The sequence below is a fragment of the Dipodomys spectabilis genome, unplaced genomic scaffold, assembly GCF_019054845.1.
Source record: "Dipodomys spectabilis isolate Male_0828 unplaced genomic scaffold, ASM1905484v1 ptg000157l, whole genome shotgun sequence".
NCBI lineage: Eukaryota > Metazoa > Chordata > Mammalia > Rodentia > Heteromyidae > Dipodomys > Dipodomys spectabilis.
In genome coordinates, this window is record NW_024870834.1 from 20,281,310 (window position 1) to 20,295,099 (window position 13,790).

Genomic DNA, 13,790 nt, shown 5'->3' on the forward strand with positions numbered 1-13,790 from the left:
GGCGCCATGGCTCAAGTGGTAGAGTGCTAGCCTTGAGCTGAAGAGCTGAGGGACAGCATCCAGGCCCAGAGTTCAGGCCCCACGACCGGACCAAAAAAAAACAAAAAAAAAAGAATACAAGTAGAAGCTGGAAATGTGGTTTAGTGGTAGAGTGCTTGCCTACCATGCATGAAGCTCTAGATTCAATTCCTCAGTACCACATAAACAGAAAAAGCTCAAGTGTTACTATGGCTCAAGTGCTAGTCTTCACCAAAGGAAGCTCAGGGACAGTTCCCAGGCCTAGAGTTCAAACCCCAGGACCAACAAAAGAAGAAAAAAAGAATACAAGTAATTGCCAAACACTTGGTCTACAGGAGAATTATGCATGTCATTAACAAATTAAGAACTTAAAAACAGAATTCTTTCCTGTTATCTGTTTAGAACTTCTATTGTATGTATGTATCAGCATTGTTAATGTTAAATAAACTCAAAATTTCTCAACAGCCATGATGTTCTACTAGTAGGTGATCTTTGGGATATCTTCCTTCTCCTTAAGACTGGCTATTTTAGTCAGGTGCCAGTAGCTCCTAGCTACTCAGGAGGCTGAGATCTGAGGATCACAGTTTAAAGTTAGCCTTGGCAGTAAAGTCTGTAAGATTCAACCACCATAAAACCGGAAGGACACTGTGGCTTAAAGTAGTAAAGTACTAGCTTTCAGTGGCAGAAGCTAAGGGACATAGCGGAGGTACTGAGTTCAAGCCCCATGACTGACCAAAAAAAAAAAAAGGGCAAGAATATCTCTAAAGGAGCAAATTTCTCATGTTCTACTTTAACAATTATTCTGGGAAAATTAAAAATTACCTATCGTTATTGCCATTGATCTAGATGCAGACATGGTCTTTTCTTGTGGTTATCAGTTGTCAGTTAGCAACTAGGATAATTCTTGTAATGTCTCCTAAATTTCCCAGTTCAGTCTTACCTGCATGGTATCTTAATAACAAGTCAGCGCCTTATATAGATCTTTTTTTTTCTTCTTCAGTTGTAGTTTGAACTCAAAGTCTTGCTAGGTAGGTGCTGTACCCCTTGAGTTACTTTCCCAGCCCTCAGTGCCCAATCTTAAAGAGGTGAAATCATTTTCTTCATCTCTCAAGGAAAAGTTGTTACTAAAACAAAAAACAATGAACTGACTGGGCTGTTTTGTTTATTTAAGGGAAAAACTGAAGCTCTGGATCATGTGATTTTTTTAACTTAAACAAAAAGCCCTTTTAACATGCTATCTTACGTTTCATAAACAAAGAAAGCAAAGTGACTGAGTAGAGATACATATATAGACAAGATAGTACCTCAGCCTGGGCCAAGGGGAGATTCAAGTAATTTATTTTGTTCAGCCCTGTGGCTGAGAGTCCTTTTACTCAGGTTGCAAAAGGGAGAATGCTACAACAGAATTGACATCACTCCCTTCTTCAAAGCAACAAGGCATCTTGAAAACTCAAGTTCCAGGTTGGTGGCTGGACATTTTATCCATGTGAAAAGACTGAGTCTGAGATGAAAAGTCTTCAAAGCAAAACCTCCCCTCAATAGTCATAAAGAAAAACTTTAACCAACACATAATTAATTTCTTTTGGGAGATGGCTATCCCAAATTTTGCAGTGAGAAGAGAGGCAAGTTCAATTGCCTAAGTCACTGCTTTGCTCCTTGTATGGATCAGATGGTGGCTGAAGAGCTCGTGTATCCATCTTCTCTGCCAGCTAAAATGAACACAGGCAAAGTGGGGCCTTGTCCTTTATAGTTTCATTTTAGTTCTGGCAGGTAGTGAGCCTCTGAATCCTTTTCCCACTACAGATTCTGTGATTAGACAGAGTTGCTCCACCAAGAGTCAGTGCCCATGCTCTGCTCATGTCCGTCTTTCCGTTAAATCTCCTTGATTTAGTAACTGTAAGAGATTGAAAGCAAATCTACATCATGTTATAGAAAAAGTAATTCATTCTAAGTAAAAGATTAAGAACAGTGGATAAAAAAAATTCACTGAGATATAAATCAGGATAGCTAGTTTCAAAGGAAAAAAACAACATGCACTGAGCCATCTTACTCAGATATTGGCCTTGGGACAGCACTCTGGCCACTTCATGATGCTGCCATGTTAACTACAGCAAAAAAATACTGTTTCAAGCCAGGCACCGGTTGCTCAAGCCTATAATCCTAGCTACTCAGGAAGCTGGACCTCAGGATTGTGGTTCAAAGCCAGCCTGGGCAGGAAAGTCTGAGACTCTTATCTCCAATTAACCACCACAAAACCAGAAGTGGTGCTGTGGCTCAAATGGTAGAGTGCTCACCTTGAGCTGAAGAGCTGAGGAATACTTCCCAGGCCCAGATTTCAAGCCCCATGACTGATAACCCCCCACCCTCCCCCAAAAAAATTCAGTGGTGAGATTACTGCTTTTGTATCAAGGGACATCTAGGTATTTGTAACATCATTATCAATGTATTTGGGCACTAGTGGCTTATACCTGTAAAAGTCTGTGAGACTCTTATCTCTAATTAACCACAAAAAAGCTGAAAGTGGAGCTCTAAGAACAGCTAGAATGCTAGCCTTAAGCAAAAAAAAAAAAAAAAGCCCAGATCCTGAGTTCAAGCCCCAGCCTGACACAAATATAAATAAATAAAAAATTTAAAAAATAAGCTGGGCATCAGTGGCTCATGCCTGTAATCCTAGCTACTCAGGAGGCTGAGATCTGAGGATCGTGGTTCAAAGGCAGCCTGGGCAGGAAAAGTCTGTGAGACTCTTTTTTTTGCCAGTTGTTGGGCCTGAACTCTGGTCCTGGGCGCTGTCCCTCAGCTCTTCAGCTCAAGGCTAGCGCTCTACCACTGGAGCCACAGTGCCACTTCTGGCCTTTTCTGCTTATATGGTGCTGAGGAATCGAACCCAGGGCCTCATGCATGCAAGGCAAGCACTCTACCACTGAGCTACCTTCCCAGCCCTCTGTGAGATTCTTATCTCCAATTAACCACCAAAAAACGAGAAGTGGCGCTGTGGTTCAAATGGTAGAGCAGAGCTCAGGGTCAGTGCCAGGCTTGGAGTTCAAGCCCCAGCATGGACAAAAAAATAAAAATAATTAAAAAAAATCATTTTAAAAAAGCATTTTAATTTTCACATTATAGGGAGGTAAAGAACAGTAGGATCATTCACCACTGCTTAGGGAATGTGTACAAAGTAACTCTAAAACTCAAGAGTCCAGGTGTGACAGATCAATCAACACACAAGACCCTAACACTAGGCTCCTTTCAAGCTGGAATCAAGCTTAAAGGTGCTCTGGTCAGTTTACAGGAAATAGAACCTCAAGAATTTCTGGTCAGTCATTTAGGGCCTGACTGCTGTTTCTGAGCTCTTTTTGCTCAAGGCTAGCATTATACCACTTTGGGCCACAATGCCACTTCCGGTTTTCTGGTGGTTAATTACAGGTAAGAGTCTCCTGGACTTTCCTGCCAGGGCTGGCTTCAAACCTCCATCCTCAGATCTCAGCCCTCCTGAGTAGCTAGAATTACAGGCATAGGCCACCAGTGCCCAGATGAAAATTGGAGATTTTTTTCACATCAACTAAACTAGAATAATTAGGAAATCATTCTCCATTTAACTCAGCAAAGAAACAAAGAGCAAGAGCAAGCTTTACCTCCTGTGGATTTACTGCAGTTAAGACAGAAACTTCATATGACTGCCTTCCTGACTGCATGGTCACCAAGTGATGTGTTACATCAGGCACTGAAGACAAGGGACGTGGGGATCCTTCAGTAAGCACCTCTGTGAAACAAAAGAAAAATGAGTTTCAATGAAAAGCAAGTCCACAAATATAATTCCCGCCTCTTCAAGCCTTTCATTAAGAAGTGCTAAAACTATTTCCTAAACAGCAGAATCTCATGTTCCTATATTCCTTTCAAGTTAATTCTTGTCTGATAAACATTGTTAGTAAATTTGCAAAGTATTACAAAAAGAGGATGAGAAGTAAAAGCAGGAAATTTTGGTAGTTGACTATTTTTCAACAAGCCAATTTAGAATAATAAGATTTAGCACTGTTACTTGAATTAAGATGATGTATGAATCGGCAAAAGTTGCACAAGCAGGCAGATCAGAAAACCAGAGCCAGCCCTTGAAGCAGTCACCAATAGTAACAGCAAAATATGTACAGGTCAAGAACTTGTTAGTTCTGCATCCAAAGTACCTACTTAATATCACTTCCTTCCTTGAGATTTGCTTCTTTATTAAGGCTGATGAAACAGCTCCATGCCATTCTATAACCTCCTGCTTTAGTTTCTACAGTAGTGAACATGAACCAGAGGAGGTATGCTATGGTAGCATATTATTCTGGGCTTTCTAGGCTCTACACAAACATTGGAGATGGTGTCTCATCATGCAACAAAGGCTGGCCACAAACTCAGGATCTTCTTGCCTCTGCCACCCAAATGTTGGGATTATAGACATATGCTACCACATCTGACCATTATGAATAATGAAAGCATGATCTCACACTTACTAAAGGCTCATTAGTGGGATCACCATGAAAATCTGGAAATAGTTTGTAAATAAACCACTTAGCTCTCAAATTCAGAAACTTATTCTATTAGTTTGTATTTATATTGCCCTTCCAAACTATACCATATAATTTATACTATATAGCTTAATGTTTGCCAATATAGTATCTTACTCAATGTTGTTTCAAGCACATATGTACATTTTGACTTCTCAACTGAATTTTTAGATCCCTATCTGCTAATTTTGTCTTTCCCATGGTGTCAGGCACACAGTAGGCACTGAATAAATGCATGCTGACCTCACCTGGTTAAGTTTTTCAGAGAAGAGGGCCTGGCCTGTGTAACTTAGGTGAACTTTCTATACCAGAGAGGTGCACCTGTTTCCTAGAGAGCCCTTTCTTTTCTCCAGAAGTTTATGGCTTATATCTCCTTTGTAAACCTGGTTATGTTCTGCTTAAGTGTTTTAAAAGTTAAGTTCTTCCATAACTGCAACAGGAAAGACAGAAATAATTGGGCGGAAATGCTAAGATTACAGATAATTTTAAATTTTTTTCTTCTCTTTATTATTTTACAACATCTTCAAGGACTTTTTTTTTAAAACATCCATTATCCAGAAAATAATAACATAAAATACTACCTAATACCATAGTTAAATCAAGAAATAAGACTGAAAACTGCATTTTGGAAGACAGCTCATTCCTTAGTCCCTATTTGCAGACCATTTTACCCAAGTAAAGGAGAGACAGAAGTCTTACCATCATCAACTCCCAGGATAGAATTGGTATTTGGTAGGTTCAAGGACTCTCCACCAAGGCTCGACTGAGAATTCATAGACACCAGGTTTTTACTGGGTACTGAAGCCTCTTCAAGCAAACTACTGCCCATGAGTGGCTCAGCTGCACAAAGAATAGGATGTGAAAGACATACAGCAGTCAAGGCTGTGCCTGGTCCTTATTTCCCTTCACAAGGAAGCTAGCCTTCTCTTTCAGAATCAGTTGTTAATTTATATCTCAGATGCCACCTGTTTCATCTATTTTCAAGAAACAAGACTAAGCCTAGGAGGGAAGATTGGGAACCTTAAGGATAAGTACCCTTGCTTGTGACTGACATCTGTGGAATTAGCATATGAAATGGAATGAATAAATTCTTGTACATATTTGAAGTGAATGATTAAATTTAATTAAATATTACCAAGTTTAATAGAACAAAAGGTACTTATAATTGCTAAGCAAAAATACTTGAGCTCAAAAAAAAGAATACTTGAGCTCATGTCACATAGAAATCTCTTATCATGGTGCTATGAATACTTGTTCATGGATTAGCACTATTCAACCTCAAAATGACTAGAGGAACTTCTGTTTTTTGGGTCTTTTATTTTTGTCAGTCATGGGGCTTGAACTCTGGGCCTGGGTGCTGTCCCTCAGCTTTTCAGCTCAAGGTGAGTGCTCTACCACTTGAGCCACAGCGCCACTTGCAGTTTTCTGGTGGTTAATTGAAGGTAAGAGTCTCACAGACTTTCCTATCCAGGTTGGCTTTGAACTGTGATCCTCAGATCTCAGCCTCCTCAGTAGTTAGGAATACAGGCATGAGCCATGGGTACCCGGTGAGTTTTGTTTGAGTCAATCTTACTATGGAGCCTGGGCTGTATGGAGGGAGAGGTGTGCCTCACCACGTTATCCAGGCTGGTCTTTTTTTTTTTTTGCCAGTCTTGGAGCTTGAATTCAGGGTCTTGGGCACTTCCCCTGAGCTGCTTTTGCTCAAGGCTGGCACGTTACCACTTGAGCCAGAGAGCCACGTCGGCTTTTTCTGTTTATGTGGTACTGAGGAATCAAAGTCTTCATGTGGCTAGGCAAGCACTCTACCACTAAGCCACATTCCCAGCCCTCAAGCTGGTCTTTTTTTTTTTTTTTTGGTCCGGTCGTGGGGCCTGAACTCTGTCCCTCAGCTCTTCAACTCAAGGCTAGCACTCTACCACTTGAGCCACAGCGCCACTTCCGGCTTTTTTTTTCTGCTTATGTGGTCCTGAGGAATGGAACCCAGGGCCTCATGCATGCAAGGCAAGCGCTCTACCACTGAGCCACCTTCCCAGCCCTCAGGCTGGTCTTAAACTCTTGACCACAAGTGAGCTTCAAGCCTCAACCTCCCAAGTAAGTACTAAGACTACAAATGTTTGCCACTAGGGAGAAACAACAATAGGATAGATGGATGGATGGATGGATAGACAGACAGACAGATAGACATACATACATAGATACATACATATAAAATTTCTGTGCATGTGCATGGTGTTGAGGTTCAAACTCAGGGTCTCATGCATGTTAGGCATTGGTCTAACCTCTAGAGGAACTTTTGAAACTACCTGTTCTAGGATCTTCCACCTTATATATGAGTTTCTTCTGTTTTGTATGGCTGGAGAAAGCTTGTACTTGGTGTCAAATGAGACCAGTTCTCTCCACCCAAAACAGAACCCAAAAAAATCTATTGGGGGGCTGGGAAGGTGGCTCAGTGGTAGAGCGCTTGCCTTGCATGCATGAGGCCCTGGGTTCCATTCCTCAGCACCATATAAGCAGAAAAAGCAGGAAGTGGTGCTGTGGCTCAATGGTAGAACGCTAGCCTTGAGCTGAAGGACAGCACCCAGGCCCAGAGTTTAGGCCCACAACCAACACCCCCCCGCCCCCCCCCCAAAAAATAAAAAATCTCTTGGTAGGCAGGCAGGAAGGACAGTGACTTGGCTCTTTGAACACAGCTTTCCCTTATGTCTACCCTCCTCACCAGTCTGCTCCTGCTCTTGACTTCCTGATGCTCCTAGTTGCAAGTGATGCTTTCTCATGTGCACATTTCTACTCCCACTCTGAGAGAAGGTCTTTCCACAGACTTGGCATTGATGAGGCTTCTCACCTGAAAGAGACAAGATGAAGTCAGGGGAGCCAAAGACACATCTATATTTCTGATGGCAAGTGAGTAGATTGAAGACCTAGATGGAGAAGGCCAGAGAATATGAAACATAAGAAGCTGCTCCTTTTCCATTCTCCATCTTCCCAGTTTCTCAACCTTCCATACACAGGAAAAGTAGGAATAGTACACCAGGATAACTCAGCACACACATTGCTCACACCACCAGTAAGTACTTTCCAGACTCACTGTTACGTACCTTTAAAAGAGGCTCTTCAGTATGGGATCATGACAGTTACACTAAAGTATTTCCCTTTCCTAGACAGTTTTCCATGGATCTCTAGAACATGTACTCACCTTCATACCTTAGGATTCCAATCCTAGGTTCATAATATCCCATCCTATTCCCTGCCACCATTCAAGGTCTCCAACATTTACACTGATGGCTCTTCTAACACAATGACTTCTATGACCTTAAGTCCAAAATTCTCGGTCTCCATACTACTAGGAGTACCATACTCAGAGAAGGGGTAAAAAAAAAATCTCATACCCACGGCATGAGTGGCCAATGGAGTCACCATAACCTAGATAATATCTTCCTTGTAAAAGAGTTAGCTGCTATTTATTTCTAGCCAATTATTAATATATAGTCTGAGGCCTAGCACTGCAAGATAGATTCTTGATTTTTTAGATTTACTTTGTCAGTCAAGGGGCTTGCACTCTGGGCCTGGGCACTGTACCTCAGTTCTTCAGCTCTAGGTGAGCACTCTACCACTTGGAACACAGTGGTTAATTGGAGATAAAATCTCACGGGTTTTCCTGCCTGGGCTGGCTTTGAACCTCAATCCTCAGATCTCAGCCTCCAGAGTAGCTAGGATTACAGGCGTGAGCCACTGGTACCCGGCCTTTTTTTTTTTAGAGAAGCTAGAAATGAAGATTTTTAGATAAAATTCCTCAACTTGTAAATACTGGCAATAAGCTTAAAACTGATTTAAAAAACCAAAAAACATTCTTCATTGTTGATGTGAATGCAAAAGACTACAAACTCTGTAGTAGAGAATCTGACAATATCTGGGAAAATTAGAGGCTTTGTCATTTCATCAAAGATTACAGGTGTGAGCTATTGGTGCCAGCTGTCATGGACTTTTTTTTCGGCCAGTCCTGGGGCTTGAACTCAGGACCTGGGCACTATCCCGAGCTTTTTTTTTTTTTTAATTGTGAAAATACTGTACAGAGGAGTTACAATTACATGGGCAACCTGAGCTTCCTTTTTTGCTCAAGGCTAGTACTCTACCACTTCAGCCACAGCACCACTTCCAGCTTTTTCTGTTTATGTGGTGCTGAAGAATGGAACCCAGGGCCTCATGCATGCAAGGCAAGCACTCTACCACAGAGCCACCTTTCCAGCCCCTAGATTCCTATCTTATGAAACAATATTTCCAGTATGTTTTTAATGTTATAAACCATGTCTCACAGGAATCAGACCCAGTGAGACTCTTATTTCCAATTAAGTACCAGAAAATCTAAGTGGCACTGTGGCTCAAGTGGTAGAGCCTTGAGCTGAGAACTCAGGGACAGTGTGTGCAGGTCCAGAATTCAAGCCCCATGACTGACCAAAAAAGTAGTAGTTCAGACTGATCTTGAAGTTGCAATTTCCTGTCTCCTAAGTACTGACTTTGGGAAAAAGGAAAAGGAAAAATATTTTAGCTTCCTCTACTAAGCTTAAAAAGCCTTGGATCATAGAGTACATTTTCAAATATTTTGAAAGACAACTTTAGCAGAAAAGACCAGGTCATCTGCATAAAATGATCAAATTTAAGGCTGCAAAACAGAAACAAGATACTAGGTTCAGAAAACAAGACACTAGGTTGTTCTCTCTTCTTCTACAGATAAATCTAAGATTCTAGAAACCATAAAGTATCTAAATAACCAAAGCCAGTTTCTGCCAAAATGGCAACTGAAACAAGATTACCAACAGCTTCTCAGAAGGCAGTGATATTCCTGGTGCTGTTGTCATTAACAGCAGTTTTCTTACTTTGCTCTTGTTTGACGTTATAAAGCACCCAGGACAGTGTCAAACAAACTGAAAGATCTCAGAAGGACCTCCATGACGCAGCTGGAAACCACTGATTTCTCTCTACTGTTTAGAAAGCCTTTGAATGCAATTATTAAGGATCTTGGTTTCTGGCTTAGTTATGAGGAGTCCCAATGCCTTTACAGTAAAGAGTCTGTTTATTTTCAGACTTCTATTCCTCTACTAGTTTACCTGCAATCTACAAATGGTACAAGTTTTGATACCTGAGTGAACTACCAGATGTTTTCGGAGGCTTGAATACTCAGCAAAGGAACGGCCACATCCTTGGGCTTCACAAAGGAAAGGTTTTTCTCCTAGAGACAGAATTGAGACTAAGATTCAGACTCAGTCTTTTGATTATTACTCTTTCCTCAACAATTTTATTACATTCAACAACTTATTCTTCGTGTTCTAATTCACACTACATAATTCCATTAGGGCTACTCAGCAAGTGGTAACTCTCAATGATCTAAAAATATACCCAATGGTCTTTTCTCACTGTATGGCTGCCCATTAACTTCATGTTTCCTTCTTCCATCTGGCTTAAGGACTGAACACTCCAGCTTTAGTGATTACAACACTTACAATCACCTCAATATTCACAATGTGGGTGGAGAAAATAAATCATACAGAACATAACTATATACATATACCCACTTTCGTAATTATCAGGCTTTTTTTTTTTTTGTTGTTAGTCGTGGGGCTTGAACTCTGGGCCTGGGCGCTGTCCCTCAGCTCTTCAGCTCAAGGCTAGTGCTCTACCACTTGAGCCACAGCATTACTTCCAGTTCTCTAGTGGTTTATTGGAGATAAGAGTCTCACAGACTTTCCTGTCCGGGCTGGCTTTGAACCGTGATCTTCAGATCTCAGCCTCCTGAGTAGCAAGGATTATAGGCATGAGCCACCAGCACCTGGCCAGTATCAGAATTTTTCTGTTCTTTTGTAACTGAATAGCTGCCTTCATTTGTTGGGTTTATAAAACTGGGTGTAGGGGCTGGGAAGGTGGCTCAGTGGTAAAGCACTTGCCTCGCATGCTTGAGGCCCTGGGTTCAATTCCTCAGCACCACATAAGCAAAAAGAAAAAAGTCGGAAGTGGCTCTGTGGCTCAAGTGGTAGAGCGCTAGCCTGGAGCTGAAGAGCTGAGGGACGGCGCCCAAGCCCAGAGTTCAGGCCCCACGACCGGACCCTCCCCCCCCCCCCCCCAAAAAATAATAAAACTGGGTGTAATGTCTACCTTTAAAAATCTGTATTTTTGTGTGTGTCAGTACTGGGACTTAAACTCAGGGCTCGTGCTCTTCCTTGGCTTTTACTGGTTAAGTGGAGATAATGGACTTTCCTGCCTAGGCTGGCTTTGAACCACGACCCTTCAATCTCAGCCTTGTGAGTACCTTAAGACTATAAGTGGGCACCACTGGTGCCCAGCAGAAATCTGTATTTTAAAGTGGATCTAGAAACTGAGTCATTAAAATGTCTGACATGAAAGTTCTGACAGCATATGCACTGTTTGAACTTTCCTTCCTTCCTTCCTTCTCATCCTCTTTTTAAAAAATATTTTATAGTAAAGGCGATGTACAGAGGGGTTATAAGTCAGGTAATGAATGAAGTAGTGGTGCTTAAACTCTGGGCCTGGGCGCAGTCTCTGCGCTCTTCCACTCAAGGGGAGCACTCTGCCACTTGAGCCACTCTGCCACTTCCGATAAGAGTCTCATGGACTTTTCTGCCTAGGCTGGCTTTGAACCAAGATCCTCAGATCTCAGTCTCCTGAGTAGCTAGGATTACAAGCATGAGCCACCAGTGCCTGGCATGAATGCCTTTCTTTTTGAATAGTGTCACTACCTCCAACATTTTCTCCCAGTTTTTCCTCTCCCAACTCTCTCCCCCCCCCCCTTTCTTTTGTAGTGCTAGGGATTGATTTCCTTCCTTCCTTCCTTCCTTCCTTCCTTCCTTCCTTCCTTCCTTCCTTCCTTCCCTATCTTCTCTCCTCCTTCCTTCCTCCTCACTCCCACCCCCTCTTTCTTTTGTAGTGCTAGGGATTGAACCCAGGGCCTTGTTCATACTAAGTTAATAGCTATGAAGCCCCTGGGTTCAATTCCTTCTTTACAAAACCAAACAAAAAGCAGTAATGCACGGTGACAACAGAATAGAGACTTAGACTAGTAGATAGTATTAAATTTTAAGTTTGTACTATGACTAAGATGTCACACTTTGGAGAAAAGTAGGTGAAGGACATAAAAACTTTTTAAAACTATTTTTTCTATATTCTGTGAGTACATAATTATTTCAAAATGAAAAATGAGGGCTGGGGTTGTTCTTGGAAAAAGAAAAAACAACAAAGATAAAGTCTGTATCCTCCAAAAATAACTAAAATGAGACAAATATATTCATAAGTAACTGTAATATAAGTTTCTGTACAAAAAACTGCTAAAGCTAGGCAACAGCACATGGCTGGCTGTCAGACTAGGAATTCCAGACCAGCTTGGGTTACACAGTGAGGCTCTGCACTGTCTAAATAAGTAAATAAGCAAGTAAGCAAACAAGCAAGTAAATTACTTAATTAGTTTGTATGTGTGTATGTGTGTGTTGGTAGTAAGGCTTGAAACTCAGGCCCTAAGACTTTTTTGTTCAAAAAAAGAGCTTTTTTGTTCAGAGCTATAGCACTCTACCACGTAAGCTCTATTTCCAGCTTCTGAATGGTTAACTGGAGATAAAAGCCTCACTGACTTTCCTCCCTGGGTTGGCCTGCAACACTGATCCTCATTTTCTTAGCTTCCTGAGTAGCTAGGATTATAGGTATAAGCAACCTGTGCCCTACTAATTAATTTGTTTTTAAAAATAAAAACAAGGGACTGGGAAGATGGCTCAGTGGTAGAATGCTTGCCTTGCATGCATGATGGGTTTGATTCCTCAGCACCATATAAGCAGAAAAAGCTGGAAGTGGTGCTGAGGCTCAAGTGGTAGAACTAGCCTTGAGCTGAAGAGCTGAGGGACAGCGCTCAGGCCCAGAGTTGAGGCCCCACGACAGACACACACAAAAAAAGGAAAACAAGGCAAATGAGGCTATCATGACAACAACACAGGAGCATGGCCCATCAGGGGGTAGTAACAAAAAAGGCTGTAAGTGGAACTGTGGTTCAAGATGTACAGCACTAGCCTTAAACAAAAAAAACTAAGCAACTGCACCTGAGTTCAAGCCCCAGTACATACACACACTCTCCCTCTCCCTCCCTCCCTCTCTCTCTCTCTCTCTCTCTCTCTCTCTCTCTCTCGGACGACCTTTAGAATCAGATCATAATGCAAATTCCAACTCTACCATTTTCTACCTGAATATGCTGGCCAATTTAGTTAACCCTCTAACTTATTTCGTTGCCAATAAAAAATGTTATCTAAAGTCAGGTGCTGGCAGCTCACACCTGTAATCCTAGCTACTCAGGAGGCTGAGATCTGAGGATCGAGGTTCAAAGCCAGCCGGAGCCAGGGCAGGAAAGTTTGTGATACTCTTATCTTCAATTAACCACCAGAAAACCAGAAGTACTACTGTGGCTCAAGTGGTAGAGTGCTCACCTTGAGCTGAAGAGCTTAGGGACAGTGCCAAAGCCCAGAGTTCAAAAGCCTCATGAGTGACCAAAAAAAAAAAAAGGTTATCTAATGTTATCTATCTTCATGGAGATATGGAGATTATGTAATATAGCTGGTAGATATTAAATTGCCTCAATAAACAATAACTTAGTTATTATTATGACAAATCTGAAAGCATCCAGGGATAACCAACTTAGTGGATGATTGAGACTACAGCGAAAGCATACTAAATAGAACATAAGAAACCCCCAAATTCTGAAACTGGTGAACAATTAAGAGATTCACAGAAGAGCTACCAAGAGTTGGAATGAGAAAAATACACAGGAGAAAATACAGTCATATTTTGAAGTAAAACAGAGCATTTTAAGAAGATGTTTTACTATGTGTATTTGCTCATATGAAGTAATATTTATTGAAATGAACTCCAGGAAATGAAAACCAGGCTGTTGTTTTTTTTTCTTCATTGCTGTTTTTATTTTCCTTTCTTTTTGTCTTATTTGTTCAGTGATCTGTCTTTGGAAAGGTAAGGGGGCAAAGAAATGGAGGGACAATGGTGTGAACAAATCCAGCAGTGGTATTCATTAGACACTATGTTGAAAATGAACTATATTACTTGTAAGTGGGAATGGGAGGGGAAAACTGGGAAAGAGCAAGGGAAAGGGTGACCCTGTTCTTAAAAAAAATTTACTTTTTACCTGACTTATTAGCTGTTACCCTTATGTACATCACCTTTATAATAACCATA

General features: G+C 41.3%; 1 protein-coding gene across 4 annotated transcripts in view; it reads right to left on the reverse strand.

Moving 5' to 3' along the window:
* Positions 1-1,293: 1,293 nt before the first annotated feature.
* The window catches only part of Znf410 (zinc finger protein 410), a 37,771-nt gene continuing 25,274 nt past the window's right edge, over positions 1,294-13,790 (reverse strand). For 3 of the 4 annotated variants that reach the window (XM_042692460.1, XM_042692458.1, XM_042692461.1), the window contains 5 exons: positions 9,694-9,783; positions 7,276-7,401; positions 5,259-5,399; positions 3,648-3,775; positions 1,294-1,912 (listed from right to left, as the gene is read on the reverse strand). In XM_042692460.1, coding sequence (XP_042548394.1) covers positions 1,874-1,912; positions 3,648-3,775; positions 5,259-5,399; positions 7,276-7,401; positions 9,694-9,783 — 524 coding nt within the window. In that variant the 3' untranslated portion in view covers positions 1,294-1,873. The remainder of the gene's footprint in view (positions 1,913-3,647; positions 3,776-5,258; positions 5,400-7,275; positions 7,402-9,693; positions 9,784-13,790) is intronic. The other variant, XM_042692459.1, reaches the window with a different exon arrangement.